At 40.2% G+C, this 18,560-nt stretch overlaps 1 protein-coding gene across 1 annotated transcript in view; it reads right to left on the bottom strand.

The window, feature by feature from the left end:
* The window catches only part of mbtps1 (membrane-bound transcription factor peptidase, site 1), a 25,025-nt gene continuing 6,465 nt past the window's right edge, over positions 1 to 18,560 (bottom strand). The window contains exons 4-23 of the mRNA XM_005935010.3: positions 15,642 to 15,857; positions 15,366 to 15,476; positions 14,846 to 14,955; positions 14,634 to 14,750; positions 13,406 to 13,473; positions 12,881 to 12,983; positions 11,784 to 11,935; positions 9,841 to 10,002; positions 8,499 to 8,643; positions 8,143 to 8,331; positions 7,732 to 7,904; positions 7,532 to 7,647; positions 7,209 to 7,365; positions 5,703 to 5,827; positions 5,501 to 5,578; positions 5,233 to 5,373; positions 5,020 to 5,151; positions 3,624 to 3,750; positions 2,997 to 3,127; positions 1 to 924 (exon numbers count right to left, since the gene is read on the bottom strand). Of these exons, the coding sequence (XP_005935072.1) occupies positions 719 to 924; positions 2,997 to 3,127; positions 3,624 to 3,750; positions 5,020 to 5,151; positions 5,233 to 5,373; positions 5,501 to 5,578; positions 5,703 to 5,827; positions 7,209 to 7,365; positions 7,532 to 7,647; positions 7,732 to 7,904; positions 8,143 to 8,331; positions 8,499 to 8,643; positions 9,841 to 10,002; positions 11,784 to 11,935; positions 12,881 to 12,983; positions 13,406 to 13,473; positions 14,634 to 14,750; positions 14,846 to 14,955; positions 15,366 to 15,476; positions 15,642 to 15,857 (2,759 nt within the window). The 3' untranslated portion in view covers positions 1 to 718. The remainder of the gene's footprint in view (positions 925 to 2,996; positions 3,128 to 3,623; positions 3,751 to 5,019; positions 5,152 to 5,232; positions 5,374 to 5,500; positions 5,579 to 5,702; positions 5,828 to 7,208; positions 7,366 to 7,531; positions 7,648 to 7,731; positions 7,905 to 8,142; positions 8,332 to 8,498; positions 8,644 to 9,840; positions 10,003 to 11,783; positions 11,936 to 12,880; positions 12,984 to 13,405; positions 13,474 to 14,633; positions 14,751 to 14,845; positions 14,956 to 15,365; positions 15,477 to 15,641; positions 15,858 to 18,560) is intronic.

Raw genomic sequence — 18,560 nt, forward strand, 5'->3', positions numbered from 1 at the left:
TCACTTTGATTATGCTTTTTAATTGATGAGATACAATTCTGTCAATGCTACTGTGCTGACCATGAGATCAGGAAGGATGTCATCAACAGAACGCCCAACCACAGTTCATTCATCATATAAAACCCAAAACAAAACATAAAAAGACTTATTTTTAACAGATATGGGCAGGACTTATAAAACCATTGACAGAAAACTTAATCACCCTGTGGCTCTCATGCTGAAAGTATCAGCATCACTTCACGTGTCTGTGTGTGCGTTTCTGTTTGGATCTCCACTAACAGCTTTGTATTTGTACGTGTGTCTTGTATTTTAGTAAATGTGTTTGGGCTTGGCAAATTCAATAAATATAAAAGTCAAACACATTTCATTCATAAAGAAATGGGTCAAAGAAGAGAAACTGAAATGTGGACACTACGTCTGCAGGCATTGTTAGGACCATGTGTGTTTTATATCATGTGTAACACTGTTCAATGGTCCACAAATACATAAAAACACCCCCAGCAGCTTCGAACAGACAGGAGGCACAAAAAATGTTTCTGCTTCCAAAAAATTCCTGGAGCAGGTTCACGTCCGCCAGGCTTCAGTCTAAAGACAGCCATATGTTTGCCTCAGCAGTTCATTAAGACTCCATGTAATTCCAAAGCTCCATCAACACAAGTTTTCCTTTTAATAGCATCTCAGTTTTGCAGGTAAACCCAGCTGAAGTTCAACAATGCAGCTAAACTGTGGGGTTCTTCCCACTCGTCTGCTGCTGCTGCTGCTGGAGGTACGTGGGCCGTTTGATGCGGGGTTTCCTGCGCTTGGGTTTGCTCTTGGACTTTGTCAGCTGGACCACAAAAAAGGAGAGGACGACCATCGCTCCCAGGAAGGCAAATACAGGGATGGTCTGGCCCACTTCTTGGTTGTAGCGGCCAGGCATTATTCCTAAAAGGAATAAGAGGGCAGAGGTCACCACCTTTATTCTCACTCATTATTGTTTAAATAAAATGTTAGGTGATGTTGAAGTGATGAATGATTGTGGTCTGTGGAAGCTCTTTGACTAAAAGTATTTTAAACATTAGAAATCTTAGTACCACATTAGTATACAGTACTGAAAAAAGGAAATAGGTACAGAACTACTGAAAAATGCAAATATAAAACTAGTACTGAAATACAGAGTTTGTACAATTCTAGCAAGCCACCTTCATCCTTCAACATATCCTGAACTCTCTTAAACAACCTTTCCCATTTCTGTAAGTAGACTTCAGGAATTGTTCTCCAGGCTTCTTAAGGGACATTTAAAGCTCTTTTTCAGATGTTCGTTGCCTCAGCTCTCTGTGAAGATGATCTCACGGGCCCTGGGGAGGCCGACCCATGACTGATTGTGCTCCATTGTGTCTTTTCTATTTAGGTATGTTTTTTTTTAACTGATTTAGCAGTGTGTTTGGGACCACTGTCATGCTAAGTAATGATTGCAAAGGGGATCAAATTGACGGTACTTTTTCAGTGCTTATTTTTAAGCTCCCCAATAACACTGGCTGAAAAGCAGCCACGAAATATGACAGTCTCTCCACCGTGTTTTACAGAAGGCTGTAGTCTTTCCTGACTTTCTACTTGCATACTATTATTATCCGTTGTTGATTTTCAGCACAATTCTTGTGCAATTGGGTATATGTCAGCCTTTTCTCCTTGTTTCCCCATCCCTAAAAAGTTTTTTTGACAACTACCCTTCCATTGAGACCATTTCTGACGAGGCGTCGGCAAGCAGCAGATGGATCCACCAAAGGGCAAGATAATCAATTTCTTATGGACATGACTTTCAGGTACTGTTTTTCTGCTGTAGATGATCTAATAGGGCAGTAATTTATTTTGCTTTTTCCTCCACCAGCCAAACCATTTCATATCCACATTGTAAGTTACTATTGGACACTGCAAGCAACCCTGTAATGTATTTAACTCCTGTCATATGTCAGTCAACAGTATTTTTTTTTTTTTTTTTTTTATTTCCACTGGTATCCATGTCATTTGCTCACGTCAGTTGAGAGAAGTTTGCATCATTAACAGTTACTTCATCTGTCATTCTTACCAACATCTAAACTTCACTGAAATTTCTCATTCTCTAGTCTCAACATTCAGGATAGATTTCTTCTGTGTGAACACCCGTGATTACGTCACATCGCTTGTCTCAATGAATTAATGAAAAGCATTACCAGCTGCTGGAAGAAAAACGTTATTCTCCAACTTTATTTGCTGGTCTCTGGAAACTTGCTTTGTTTCGCCTTTTGAGTCAAGCTTAATATTTAGTACCCTGAAGTGGATCTTCTGAGAAATTTATCTTTACATTGTAACAATCTGTGATGTGTGCTAGTTACATGCCAGACACAGTATAAAACCTTTGTGAAACAACAAGAAAAGGGCTGTAGCACTGCCCATGATGCTAAAAGAAAAGCCTCCCTTCTGCCAATGTAGATTCTAACGTTTCCTCACTTTTCAAAGCTCTCATCACATTTTACTAGACTTGTGTCTGAAGTCTTCTTTCTTTCCTGTTTCCTAATAATAGAAGCCACTGTTCATTATTTATTAGCCTGAAGTCCAACAGGATCAGGCAACTTTCAGCAGTTGTGTCAGAGCAATGCAGACACACCAGTCTAAATGCAAATCACGATGCACTAAATCAAGTTTTGACCTAACTGATGCTTTTCACAGGTATTTTAGTGCTAAAGGTGACGCTAGGTCTGCTGAACATCAAAGAGATGTTCAGTTCAAATAGCTCCGACTTTGGAAATTGTACTTTTTTTCCCTTTTCTTTCTTTTTTTTTAAACTGAGGACAGTCAGTGTGACCATGTATAGGGTGACTAGTCGTAAGAGTTGTACTTTTAAAACTGAAAGTGTTTTGTCTGTGTTTTAGGACAAGTCTCATGAATTAAAAATAAATAAATAAATGTATCCTTATGAGTTTCATTAATATTCTTTTCAAGATAAAAGCTGCATTTTAAAAATTTTGCTTATGTCTTACCTCCAGGGATGTCCCAGGCCCCGCTCTCTCCAGGTGACAGAGGCCTGACCTGGGGACGGTATGCCCTCACGTTAGGCAGAGCCACTTTGTCCAGATCCACAGAGAGAAGCTTCTGGTGCTTCCATAGATTACTGGGAGCACAAAAAAACAAAAAAAGAGGTAAAAAAAAAAACCCCAAAAAAACAACAAAGGAGTTTGAGAAACTGAATCCAAACGCATGTCTGTGTTTTGCTTGCCTTCCTCATTCTTAAGTTCATATTTACACTTGTTCTATTTGGTGACAGGAAAGAGAGCAAATCCATGTTTGACTGTTCAAATGAGCTGCTTCAAAGCATCACTGTGACAGTTAAATCTGGCCCCCCACCCCCCGCTGGGCTCTTTCTGTATACAGTGATGTGAGGAGGAAAAATGATGAAAATGTTGACAGCAACATGCTCAGAAGGAAAACTAGACTGTGATATTCTCTAGACTATCTGAAAAACATGACAAGAAAGAATTCAGCATGAGCTAATGCAGCTGTCAAAATAAAACGAAATAAAATACAAAGAAAATAAAGTCTGAGTGACAAGTGAGCACTGGGACATGCAGTTTCATTGACCAGAGAATTTAGCTGCTTGAGGAACCTACCTGGGGGCTGTCTCGTTGACTGGCTGAGGCTTTGCCCATGACAGATGGGGACAGGCCGGTAGTGGGCGGGGCTTCGGATCTCCGAGATGGGCCTCTAAAACCTTGGAGTACCGGTAGAGATGGTTCCCTAAAGGCAGTTGCAGAAAGAGAAAAAGCAGAATACCAAAAACGTCAAGTAAAACATCTACTCATATTACAGATGTAGTGCGAGAGCCTTGAGGTCACTTGTAGAGCTGGAGCAAAAAACCTTGAACTTTGAAAATGTCCCAACGAGTCCTATTGTAAGACTGTTGATATAGCAAATCAAACAACTCCAAACAAGATCAGCTTTTAATCTGTCTATCACCGATTTTACATCCAAGGAGTTTTCATGTTTGTAAATTTCAGCCAGTGGTGAATCATAGCATAAAGCAGGCGTGACTCTATAATAAGAGGCTTCGAAAAGCACGACTGAAGCTTGATTTAGACATGCACATGAAATCTGCATCCTGTTCTTTCATCCCTATACGGCATCCTTCCACACCATTCAAGTTGTTGTTGTATGCATTTATCGGGAAGTGCACGTTGGGTTGCACAAATTTTAGGGTGTAGGGTTACAATTGGGTCATGGCATAAGTCAGCGGTCCCCAACCCCCGGGCCATGGACCAGTCCATGAGTCGTTTGGTACCAGGCTGTGAGAGTTGAGGCTCGGGTGTGAAATCTATGGTTTTCGGGGGGGTGGGGGGGGGTTATCGTTAACTCAGTTTCTCTGGGTCTTTTCCTGTGTTGTAGTTGTGTGTCTTATTTTTAAAGAAATATTTACGTGTTACCATAGCGACCAGAGAGCATTAACGGGCAGAGAGGAGGATGTTACTCTCAATGTTGTTGGCGCATTTCAGGAGAACGCTGCTAATAAAGTTACACAATTACACAGTGAATTTGCGTTTATTATTATTTTTATAAAATACCACAGTTTTTGTCCTGGTCGTATCATTTTATTTTGTTGCATTTATCCGTGACACCTTAATGGCCAGTCCGTGAAAATATTTTCTAAAACGGTCCGTGGCGCAAAAAGATTTGGGGACCGCTGGCGTAAGTTACGACCAAGATCTGAAGCAGAAGTATAAATCATGTCTGAGATGTTTAAGGGTGAGGCTTTTCTGGTGTTATGAGATTATTTAACATGCAGTATAGTATTAAGGCACTAGAAATCTAAATTAAGTGATTTTAAATGGCGTAAGTCACGTAATTAAAATAAACTGTATGGTTCTTCTACGTATGTGACGTAGCTATCTGTCAAGACAATGTAGAGGTAAACCCAGAATCTACAACACATATGGCTAATGCTCAAGACGAGAAAAATTTAACAGAGTAGAAACCATCTCAGTATAGTATGCAGGCCTTGTCCCTCCTCACCTTCCAGTCTCTGTGGCAGTGGGTGCTCGGCACCTGTGGGAGGTGCCACTCTGCTGTGTGAATGGCTGAGGCTTGGCGGGGTCATACTGTAGGAAGTATACTGAAGCAGAGCATCTAGCAGCCAGAAGCAGTCTGTGAAATATACATTTAAATAATTAGCAAGTAAGTAAATTTTTCTCTCTGTACCTGTGCAAAAACACGCAGAGCAGCTACCTTTCTGCCTGTGACTGTCATCTATACAGTTTGAATCTCCGTACAGAGCGATACGACCTCCCCCATCAGAAGGCGTTTGGTACAGTCCGAGGATGGGAACACCCTCCACCACTGCGGTCTCTTGCTTCAACACTTCCAGACCTGTGAAAACACACACAGAGTGTTACATCTGAACTAAAGACACACAGATTAAAAAGTGGCCTGTCAGCTAGCATGGCTGTTGGCCAACATTAAACCAGGTTAAACACTCTTAAAGGGGTGCTGGCACCTTGGTCCTTTAGGTTCTTGGCAATCACTATTCCATCTTCTGGGAAACGAGCAATACTGCAGCCAGAGGCGTAGTACACTGAGTGAAAGAAAAAAGACAAAATAAGCTTTATCTTCAATAAAAAATTAAACAAAAATATGAAATAAAATGTAATTTAAACAAATACATGTGTGAAAATTAAAAGTGTGCTTTTATGTCTTACTGTCATGATCAGCTAAGGTGAAGTCCCCCTCGTACAGGCCGTCACTGAAAGCCATCCCCCACACTGAGATCAAGTCGTTCAGAGCTGGTATGTTAGCGCCCCCTGTGTCCGGCATCCACCACTGCCTAGAGGTTGCATAAAGAAAATCACACCACAATCATTAAATTATTAAGGCAAGAAAAAAAAAAAAAAAAAATTCCACATGGTTATGAGAAGGTTAAACAAACTATATTTTCAACTTAACAAGCAGAGGACTGATCTAAGAAAATAAGAAGCCACATGAAAAAAACAACAACTTTGAGAACAATTAATCAAAAATCAGTTTAACTAAAATCTTCTCCAAGTTGCAAATATCTTTCATAAAATAATAGTAATGCTAAAAAAAAGACTTTAAATATCAATACAGACAAAACTTTACATTGGCAGATTATTTCATAAAAACAAGAATTGCTTTTTAGGTTCCCTGTACAGTCTTCTGGGTTGTTTTGCCCAGAAAAGGCAGCTGTGAATGAAGCTCTCACATGAACCAATGCCATTCAATTAAAACTGAATTACTCAACATAATATTTGGAAGCCGCAAAGCCTATATTTAACAGAGTTAAAGACTTTTAATCCTGCGGATACTGAGTGACAGCTTGGGTAGGATATAACGGGAGTAGAAATCACTGGTGAGTAATTGTAATCTCTGCATGACGACTCAAGAAGTCGTATGATGTACAGACTGAGGATGCATGGATGCAGATTAAAAGAAACTCTGATACAGTACAGTACCCAACAGAATTTACCATGCAGTCATTATATGACATGAAGCAGCTGTTTAATCAGTGAAGTGTGCAGGTGGAACAGAAATAGAAAAAACATGCATAGAGATTCTCAAATGAGAGAAATCAGTCAGAGTGTAACTGACTGATGCAAAATATTTTTTCCGCACAAGTCATTCTATTAAGAGCAAAATTAATCCAAACCACTCTGCGCCAATTATCAGCCTGTTCTGCAATTATTAAGGGTGTAGAGCTGCTCTAGACTGATGCACTGCATCCCCTTACAAATGTTTTTCCATTAATTGTTTTCAAAAAGTTGACAGCAGTTTATGTCAAATGTATTAAAACATTTGATGTTTACAGAGGAATCTATCACTTTCTACAACTGATGATTTTTCTTCGCTGCTGTGAACTGGCACCATCCTGGTGAAGCACATTAACTGTATCTCATTTATCAGCATTCAAAAGCTCCCACATTTGTGTTTTTGCACAGAACAAGACATAAAACAAAACACTACATCAAAAGAATGAAATTTAAACTACCAGTAATGACTAACAATCATTTTTGTCATGTGCAAAATCGTGTTCACTGCCAGAAAATCCAACAAAATCACGTGTCAGGGATTCTGTTAAATTCACAGCTGAGCAACAAAAGTAAAAGCCGCGCATAAATTTATTTACAAAACAGAAGCCCGTATATATTCTCTTATCTCAATCATCACTGTCATACCACTGAGTTTAATACCTGGTGTTTTCGTCGTAGAACTTGACCTTCCTCATGACAGAAGTGTTGTACCAGTCGCTGAAGATAATGAGCGACAGACCGTTGTCGATGTCTCTCCTCAGCTTGGTGATCTCCTCAGGAAAATACTCCTCCTCGCTGTCTACCATCAAGAGTGTGCCTGAAGGGACACATGAGCAAATAATCCTTTAGTTTGTCATCTTTTTCTAAACCATAAACAATGAACACTCGGGGAGAAAAGCCTCTAACGACTGCCTGGAGCTCCATTGTTTGGGAGTAGAAACATTCTCATTTTGTTGTGCGATTTTTAGTCTCGGTGTTCGTACCATACTGACTGGCATCAAAGCACGTGATGGGAGCTCCCAGCACCTCAACAAAGTACCCCATACTTCTGAGGTGCTGGTACATGTCCCTGAAGTTAGTGTGGATGTGGTCCCCATTCCTGAAAACACAGAATACTAATCAAAAGCACATAAAAGGAAAACTAAAAAGATTCAGTGAAAAGACTTTATTTGAACACACGAACCAGTCTAATGGGTCGTTTTTCATGCGGAGGTTGTCGCGAGGAAAGTAGCCAGGAGGGTAGCGCAGGTTGTGGTACTGATCCCAAAGCACCCTCTTACTGCGTGGAGGCGTCGGCACGATCTTTACCTTGATGGGCAGTTTGACTGTGGAGGTCAATTCCCCTCCAACCTCCGACTGCAAAGAGTGAAAAAGATCAGGAAGGCCGATGAGTAATGTCTGTAGAGGAGTGATTAGTTATTAAAAAAAAAACTAATCTGAGATCATGTAAATAACTTCTATGTAATTACTAAATATACACTTGAAGTAACACATCTGGTAAAAGATACCTGAGCTCATATTAGTTTAAGAAAACAGACAAAGAGGTTGGCAACCGCTGCTCTAAAGCTACTTAGAAGACAGCACAGTGACTCACGTCGTTCTCTGCAGGTGATGCCACTGTGACCATCACATGACCTTGTGCAATCCCTTCCCATGACGCTGCTTTCTTGGCCACAGAGATGGACACAGCCAAGTATCCGGCCCACGGCCACAATACCGGTGAATATGAGATGGCCACATCGATGTTGTCGCCGTTCTGAGGAAGGTAAGGCTGCCAGATGGGCTAAACAGAAGGGAGAAACTTTTAAGTCGGCTTACAAAACCATTAGATCATCGTGATGTCAAATCCTGGTGAGCTGTGATACAACTTTCCTTCACTTATTATGCTAAAGCACTTCAGCGCCATTTATTTACAGGAAATGCAAGCCTGTGTGGGGATTCTTTGCTTACTTTGTCCACAACTCTGCCGGTGACACCCATGCCGTTGAGAATAGTCACATTGACAATGGTGGGCATTCCTCCATAGTAGATGGGCTGAGAGCAATAAGGCCACATGTATGGGCACTCTGTTAAGTCGATGTAGCTGGGAGAAAGACTGGGAGGAGAAAAGCACAAATTCTAAACAAGGGTATACAAGAACTAGTTACTAAAACAAAATATTATAAAAGAATAAATTTAAAAAAAAAAAAAGCACATTCCCAAAGACTGTATGTTTAATGTCACTGTGTCCCAGTACTTTTCTACAGAAAAACAGAAAGTTTGACTGGGGTCATGCCATGTTAGCTCGACTCCAGCAGACTAATTTGGATATTGGGATCCAATCATGGTGCAGAGAAAATTGAGGTGATGTCAGCCCTTATTAAATGTAAAAGCTAAATAATATATAAAGCATCTCAGATCAATTTGAGGCATGCTGGAAATTCTGCTGCTCAAAAATTAAGCCAATGCAAAAAAAATAAATAAATAAAGATGCTTCAGTCATAAAAGAGAATAAATCCCCACAGACTCTAAAGTTAAAATGAACAACTTCAACAATGAAATTAGTGGTACAAAAAAAACCAACCAACCAACCAAAAAAACCCATTCAATATACATTTAATATAGAACATTTTTTAAAAACACATCAACAGTCAACTAATATGTTTTTTTGTGTGGTACAGCCTGTCCAAGAAATCTCTGCTCCAGTTTTGTTGAATGAAATTCGACTATTTCAAAATCCAGATGGCGACAGCCCAAATGATCATACTAGTGGAATGGACCTGACGCAGTCTGATATTTAATAACGGATCAATGTAAGGGTTCAACTTCGGTCTGCAGAAGTGGAGTTTGAGACAGATTTGAGACAGTCCCCCTTGTGGGACTAATAAAGGAATATCAATATCAATAAAGGAAGACTCAGCCAAATATTGACCCACCTTTGACTATGAAAACTGAACTAGCAGACTGTCTACCTCTGTCCTTCAGGACGGAGCAAGCTGCAAACTTTCAGGAGCCTCACTGCAAGCCAACTGCCAGTATTTGATACTCTGTAGACTGAATGTCAGTCATGCAGTTCTTCAAAAAGCGACTAAAATTCTGCCAGTGTGAGCCAGTCCTTTTCCTCCCAAGAGTGAAGGCTGTGACAACACTGGGTTGGCCTCCTTTAGTGTTATGTAATTGTTTTTCATACGCCTACAAGCGTGGGAAAATATTTATGTACACTAAAATGAAGCTGAACAGACTCCTTTTGCTGTGTGTGAACGGGCTGTGAATCCATTAACTCCTCTTCGTCGGTGCTCATTTTTACATTTACCTGGCCTGAGGTCTGTAGCTGTTGAGGATCTGGTAGGCTCTGATCAGGTCTAGTTTCCCGTGGCCTTGTTCAAACATGTTGACCCCAGGCAGTCTACGAGCTGAGGCAATCAAAGCCTGCTTCATGGAGGCTGGGTTCACCAACTCCCTGTTGAGGACAGTGCTGCAGGACAGAAGAGGACAGGCTATGTTTCTGTGAATGTGCTGGTGTCACATTCCTAAGCTTCAAATTCAGGACACTGCTGGAGGAGAGATGAGGGATGGGTTGGTGTGTGTGGCAGTGCGTCTGTCTTGTCTGGGAGAAAGGGAGGGATGACTGCTGTCAACAAGGGGAGGATGATGTTTGATTTCAGCAATATGAGCTCACAAATAGGTTCAGTTACACCTCAACAACACGAGGACACAGTGAAACGGGGACACATTTCACTGCTGGCTCATGTAGGATTACAAAACCATGGTTATTAAACCAGATTTCACTTCAGTATTATGTCCCTGTAACCTCTGATGTCAACCATCTCTAATGGCACATTTGCTTCTCAGTATCATCACTTCAGCTACAACAGACGAGCCTCAGAGAGCTCCACACATCATCTAAGAGTAATCACAGCGTCTAATGACTGTCCTGGCACCAGAAGGCATGCATTCATGACTCGATTACCTGAAAACATTACTCCATTTTTTTGGGGGTTTTTTCCCCCCATACTGTAAAGAACCGAATGGCCTCCTCATTAACTAGCCAGCTTGATCTGTTCTTGATGAGAATACTCTGCATCTGTACCTGCTCTGTGCACGCTGACTTTTGCTGTTGCAAAAGACTTTCATTACACATACCACTGTCTGCTCATATGGCATTATGACACTTTAGTCTTACACTACTAGTAACTTCTGGTGTCATCCTACGCTGATAAGAATCTCATTTAAACCTTCAGTACAAAAAAGGGGAAGTTTTTAAATATCATCCATTTAGTTACAAGTGAGGGTTAAATTGGCTAATATGACTGACATGGACCTGTCTGCTAGGCCTCCAAAGTGACACTTGCCACCATGTTTGTGCTTTTTTAATTGATATAATATGTGGGAAGGCCCATCTCAGAAGTGCTTCTGTGCTGGTGAGTCTAATTCTAGTATTTATTAGCCTCTTATCTAGCGCAAATTAACAGGTAACCATATCAGTGCATTACTCCCATACAGTTTATGAATGTAATGTGACTAAGCTTGCCAGCTTAGCTGATAATTCAGCACTTCAGTCTCATACACATAATCTTAAATTTTTACTCAAAACCCCCCACAAAAAACAGCGTGGTAGCAACTAGCATTAACCACAAGACCTCGAAATGCTTTCAAAAACCAAGCCAAAGGTACTTTACAGTGATCTTCAAAGAGTTACAAGATTGAAGGTGAATGTCTTGATGCATGCTCAATCATCCAGGAAAGTAAATACCAAAAGGTTGATTCTATTACACTACGTCCAGATGAACAGAATCAACCTTTTGAGATTGAAGGTGAAGCTTATATTATCGGACAATTTTGTTTTAATTTAACCTGCTGTGCTGCATGCTGCCTATTATGTCTCTACATATCATGTTAACTGTGCAGACTCTGACTGTGTGCACAGATGGATATGCAGGTGGTTAGTTCAGCTGGCACACTGTGCCTGATATAGATCCCTAATGCAGTTAGCAAAATAAGAGTAGCCATCTGGAATAACCAGACTATAAAAAACTTTAATCTGAATCATTTTATCATAAAAATTTGGGGTTTTTTTTAGCACTCTTCATCCCAATACAAGTTGTTTTGGGCAAGATTTCTCTGTTATCTTTAACATGTATGTCTTTAACTTAGGGGCTGTTATTAAGGCTAATAGAACTAAGAAAGTCAGATTAAGAAAGCCAGTAAAATACCTCAGGTTCATACAGTATAGCATAATGAGTTTATCAAACTCACCTGGCCAGGAGTGTGACAGCACCAGCCACCACAGGAGAAGCCACACTGGTGCCAGACAGAGAGCGGCATCCCTCCTTCATCCCTGAGCCCCTAACACCAGAACCGTAGGTGACGATATCAGGCTTCACTCTGCCATAACCCCCGGGCAGCTCCTGAACACAAATGGGAAACAGATGCAGAACATGGTTGGATGAAAAGCAGCTCAAAACTGCTGCAAGCCTGAGTAACTGGGGGAGGACACAGAAGAAAATATTCTCAATGGTCAGCCAATTCAAATATTTTGATCTTTCCACTTAACAATAGAGGCCAGTATCAGAGAGTACAAAAAAGTACACATATTGAGACAATCTGCTCATGCTGTATCAACACAGTTTTGAGGACAGCAACCTAAGCATAGCTAGTTTCCACTGTGCCTTTAGAGAGCTATGAAGTGCTCTTCCCTGCTCACTTACTGTATACATCTCACTCACACACACCACCTGTTTGCTAGAGAGCGAGGCCTAAAGCTATAATTCTAAATTTGAAAGGGCTGTTTTTCATGAGCTTAAACTTATGTTTCAGTTTATGTCATTACGCCTACTCGTTGAAGTCAGCAAGGCAATTTAAAGCCAGTCTCTCAAAGCTCAACTACTGTTTAAAATATGAGCGTCAGCTTAGATTTTACATGCAATTACTATTATGAAAGTCAAACAACAGCAAAAAACAAACACTGAAGCAGAGACAGAAAGTAGGGGGGAAAAGCCTGTCATTTTGGGTGTTTTTGATTCATGTGGGAGTGAGAGCCTCGTTATGCTCGGCTGGCGCTGATAGAAGGGGCACAGAACATCACTGAATCGGTGAATGAAGTCTTAATCAGATCCTAAAGCAGATGTCTGCTTTGGCCTATGGCTGATAAAAAAAAAAAAAGAGAGTGTGTGTGAGAGAGAGAGAGACACTCTACAGTAAGTGGATGATGGGATGTGGATGAGGGATCAGAAGGTTACCACATGGTTGGCCAGCTCAAAAAGCAGAGGGCAGATCTCAGAAGTAGATGTCTGCCAAGATGACGGTGTGTGTCAGAGTGTGTATTCTAGGTGTATTTTCTTGCAGCAACTCACCCAGGTGGTCATGCCTCTCGAAGAAAACCTGGCAATGTTGTCCTCAAAGTCAATCCCCCCAACCCCGATCACATCCATCTGGTCTGCTGGGTTATTCAGGGTGCTGAGAAAGATCAGTTTAATTTAGTGTAAAATAAAATAAAAAAAATTTTAACTGACAGTTTCCAAAATGTAATATTAGGACTTGCTTTGCTTGTTTAGGGATTTTTATGTAGTGACAAAAGAAATGTTAAATAAGGTAATAAAAACTTGTTAGGGTAAGTAAGCATTTGCTTGCAATTAAACACAGACGAACAGGAACAGAAAAAGTCTTTTATAGTGACTATACTCCAATGTGAGGCAAGTATCTATTTACACTAATGGTGCTATGATGTGGAAAATGCTGGATTTCAGTGGAACCATGTGCACTTTTAACCACAACACTGGAGTAGAAGTGAAACTAAACTAAGACTCTTCTGCTCATCCCTGTTAATGCACACGAACCCTGTAAGCATGCGTGCTGCCGTTATAGCAATATTAGCATACCCATACAAAGGTCCATCGTTGCCAATGGCAGAAACCATGATCACTCTGTTGGCAGTCAGCTCCCAAACCTGCAGTCAAACATGCAAAGAGAAAAATGGAGTGTGTGAGGTTTAACAGCACATAACGCATAAGGTCAGATTGTATTTTGATAGCTGCTTTGATAATTTGGGAAGCCTCATCCTACACATGTTTATGGGAACATATTTATGTGCATTACTAAACTGTAGCTTATAAACTCTTATCGTGTGTGGCAGCTAACCTGTGAAGAAAAGCTACATACTGATCATTCATATCTCCTCATCGGGGCAAATTCTTATGAATGACTAATTAAATTACCGTGTTGTGCCATGTGCATAATAAGTAACTTGTTATTGTGACTTGTCACAGACTGTTCCTACCATCAGGTCAAGATATTTAAGTGTAAAACATGTGAAATTGAGGAGCAATTTTTTGGACAAGTGTTGCTACTGAAATATGGGAAAAGAGTTTAGCACCTTCTCAAAAACAATCATCTTTTTCAAAGCAACTCAAAATGCAGGACAACACATAATCGTGCAAGTTAATCTGCCATCATAAACTAAGACTTTTGGCATGTTGCAAGTGATCTGTTATCAAGTCTGAGGTACCCAGATTACTAAAACAACTTTTAGAGAGCAGTGACCAGGGTTCATACTCAGACATGAAGCTGACAAGTTCAGGGGTGCATGTCTAAAAGGAGCTTTAATTAGTTAACATGAATGCACAGCAGAAGATGACTGATTGTTTAAAAGGTTTCAGAGACAGAGCTGTTTCCCATTATATTCAGTACATAATTCACATCTTGCCCTTTAATCAAGAAAGAGTGTTTGATCTTGTGACAACAAAACAGATGTTAGTCTATTCAGCACTTATTGTGAAGGTTGACATATTGTTTTTGTAATTATCAGTGAGCACTGAAAACTTGAAAGAGCAGTCCCAATGTTGTCATGCATGCGTTTATGTGCCTGGTTTGACCCGTTTGAGCTTACAGTTGACCTGGCTATTGCTCATTGGCTTATTAGAGCATTGTCAAACAGGTGTAACATAAAGGAAGAAAGACTGGGGACTATTTTTATATTTAGACAAATTTTAAACCATGTGGTCGCATTTTTGATCAACCTGGTTATTTTAGAGACAACTTTCCTGTGCTTTGCATTCTTATTTAATTAAGCAACTATGTTTCTAAGTTAAATCCCGAAGTGTGCATCACCTTATCAACAAAGGGGTGGTCCATGAAGTCAGGTCCTCCGATGCTGAGGTTCAGAACATCGATCTTCTTTAGGATGGCGTAGTTAAAAGCATCAAGGAACCACGAGGTGTACGAAACCTAGTACGTGGGGAGGGACAAATACATTTTATAGTATAAATGAATTTTACAGCAACGCACTCCAACACCAGCAGTGCATTGTATATTGTATGTACCTGGTTGTTGGTAAAAACTCTGAAAATGTGCAGCTCTGAGTCGGGAGCAAAACCCTGACACTCCCTCATACTAGCTATAACTCCTGCTACGAATGTACCATGGCCCAGACCTGAAAAACAGGATAAGCAGTTTATAATAATCTTTCTTTGTCTCTTCCACAGACAGAAAGTTTGTGACTTTTAATATTACATTATTTGAAAAAATAAAATGCAGTCCATTACTTATTGTAAATGCAGTGACATTACTATTAACCATTAGCACAGATGAATGAATCATTGCCATTATTAATCACCAAGCTCTCCTAAAGCCACTCTAGGAGCAAGTCTGGCAATTTGGCAGCATTCTTTAAACACCTCCAGGCACTTATGACTTGTTAAACATTATGTACAACATTTGTTGACTTCGCACCATTAAAAAGGCCTAAAAGGTTGGTTTTTTCCCCCCCTGGAAATTACACTTTTACAACCACCTTTGCTTCGCTGTTATGTGAAATTCACCATAATATTTATTTATCCTTACCATCATCCAGTGTCTTCTCATTAGTCCAGTTGGTCCTTTCTTTAACATTCTTAAAATGTGGATGCTTCTCACTCAGGCCTGTATCAAACACTGCCACCTTAACACCAGAACCTGCACACACAAAAGAGATTTAAACAACTTTATTTAATTGCTTCGTTGACCTATATGATTTCTGAAATAAAGTTTAAAAGCAATACTTAAAAGATCCTTCATTTTATGATATTTTGTAGCAGATGCGCGTAAAAGCAGAGACTCAGTCAGTGGGCCCTTTCTTACCAGTGTGTCCCATCTGCCAGAGTACATCTGCCTGCAGGATCTGGGCGACGTGGCGGGGAATGGCCCGCAGCAGACGTCTGCTGGAGTGCCGTCCGGTAGCATGCCAGAAACCCGAGCCGAGTGAGAGGCTGGTTCGTCTGAAAGGGCGGGATGATTGCCACGACTGCCATTTTTGGGTCCCACGGGTGGCATTGCAGGGTGCAGCAGGTTCAGGTGCTGTTGGGACAGAACACAATTGAGACAAACTATCATTCACTCTGCTGTAAAGCCACATTAGGACAAGAATTGAGGCCTCCCTTCATTAAAACACCCCGTCACTGCCATCGCCTTCAGCCTCCCCACTGCAGACAGCACAGTCAGGCTTATCATGTTCTGATGCTTCATTGGAAGTAATTTCTTTACATCTGGCTTGAATCCCCCTTTCTTCTTACATCTATTAGCTGAGAGGCTGATCACAGCAGCCTAATTTAAGCCAATCTTTTCGCAATGTGAATCACATGGACAAAACCAATTATCAGTGGGTCATCAGGATGCATGAGCAGAGCCCTGCAGGGCTTTTTATCCCTGTGAAGTAGAAGAGTACAGAGTTGATTTCTTTTTTTTCTTATCTTTTCTTTTTAATGAATTATTTCAGTAGGTTTCACGGATTCAAACTGTGAGTTAGAGAAATGTGCACTTTTATTTAATAAGACCAGGTTTTTTTTTTTTTTCCTTTTTAAAGAGTTGTTCTCTCAGTCAGGAGCTGCTAAATTTTCATTAAACTACACAAAACCACTTTTCTGAAATAAATGTTTAAAATTATTACCGTTTTACTGGGTAGCCTCACCTAAAAACAACCAGTGGTGCACCATGAAGCAAAATAAATGGCTTTGTGAGCTATGCTGATCTGATAGTCACAGTTTTTCTGTGTCCTGAAGGTGGTTTAGCTAAATCACAGTAATAAGTAAGGCTATGTTTCCAGTTTATAGTTAGTTTAGAAATCTCAGAAATTAACAGCAGCATCAAGATCAAGGCGGTTTTCTGCAGAAAGTTGATAATCATACCCAACAATACCCGTCAACTCCAACTGGGGTTTTAGGTTTTGTTGAACCAGCTTAGGCAAGGAAAGCCTGGCTGTGTCGAAGACTAAAGTATACCCCTCAGGCCTTTTGTGTTACTGTGTCATTTTTCTGGTTTAACGGGTGCTTTTAATACAGACTAACATTACAATGCAAAAAAAAAAAAAATCACACAGTGTAGTCCAACAATTCTCATCTCCTTTCAAGGAAGTGATCTCTTTCCACCAACCCACATCCGAACAGCCTTTAACTTTGTCCAGTGTTTTTGACACAATCAATTTTTATTTTTTTTTAAGTTAACAATGACTTTGCCTTAGTCCATTGTGCAGGAGCACTGTGAGAGCGAGGGAGTACATATGGAGAGACAGTGAGAGAGGTGCTGCAAACTTTAGCACGATTACACCGAGAAATGTTTTATGTTTCACGTCATCAAACTGTATCGATATTATGAAAATAGATTAGGATTTATCCATTCCTACAGCCCATTCAGTTACAAGCCACATTTAACCACAGAGGCTGTATTCTATACATTTTAAGCACTTTATTTGTCTCATTCAATTTAGAATCACCAGTTAACTTCACATGCACCAGCAACTGCAAGACTTTTTTTGGTTTTTCTTTTTGATTTGAGGCAAATACTTTCCAATAATTATCTCATTTAACAGTCTTGAATTTTATGCTTGCATATGGCATTCAGTTATTGATTGTATTTAGTTAATTTTTTGCCTGTCCCATCAAGCTCCTGATCAGTTTTAACATGTGATAACGACGCTTTACTGCTTCCCAGATGACTCAGTTTTAATTTTGATTAACATATTCCTCAAACAGCTGCATGCCTTTTTAGTTTATCAAACTTTATTTGCAGCTGAAAGTACCTTTCAAACATGTTTGTGCTTCACAGATGACTGAAAAAGATGCTAAAGATAACTGAATTCGGGTTTCTAGTAGGGCTGGGCCATATCATACCGTTCACGGTAATACCGGTATAATGTTGGGCAACGATAAGAAAATGAAATATTGCGATAGAATATGGGTAAAACGCGCATGTGCAGTGCCTTTGTTTTCATACGCACATGGCGGAAAAATGCATGGCGGCGATGGAGAATGAGAAGGGCGAAAGCGGATCGTTGAATGAAACGGATGAACCAGAATTGTTTTGTAAAGATGCTGCAACTTCAGTGTGGAACTGGTTTAGCTTTTGTCCGTCAGATACACAACAAAGCACTATTTTTGGTAGCGCATGCTAGCGGGCCGTCGTTATTACCGTGTTTTTTGGAAAATACGGCACACTTAAAATCAGCCTTTGATTTTTCTGAAAATCGACAGTGCCCCTTATAATCCCGTGTGCCTTATGTATGAATTCTGGTTGTGTTTACTGACCTCAAAACGATTTTATGTACACGGCGCTCGAAAACCTGTCAAATGTTTTAGTACGACTTTGCTGAGCTACGAACCCGCACCGCTTGATGGATTGTCGGAGCATTACGGCTATTGTAGGTAGGAGCCTTGCGAAGTGATATGTACTGTGCTTCAACATAATATTACCGTATTGTGGCAGGAGCCTCATGTTGAAGCACAGCACACTTCACAATATTACCGTATTGTGTGTGTATAACCTCTTTTTAAGTTTTGTGGATATTATACATGGTTATGCTGAGGATATGTCGGCCAGTTTCCACTGGAAATGCTTTTTGGTTAAACTGTCAGCGAGGAATTTGCTTTTGCACTGTTAAATTTTTATATAACTTTAATGCACATAAAAAACAGCTGTTTGTTCAAGTGAAAATACATTGATCGGGTTTTTTGCACTAATTAAGTTGTGGTAAAGTAATTTGTCTAGTGTCAATTATATCGTCAGTTC

This window comes from Haplochromis burtoni, unplaced genomic scaffold (genome assembly GCF_018398535.1).
Source record: "Haplochromis burtoni strain Fernald_Lab_line unplaced genomic scaffold, NCSU_Asbu1 Contig_188, whole genome shotgun sequence".
Lineage (NCBI taxonomy): Eukaryota > Metazoa > Chordata > Actinopteri > Cichliformes > Cichlidae > Haplochromis > Haplochromis burtoni.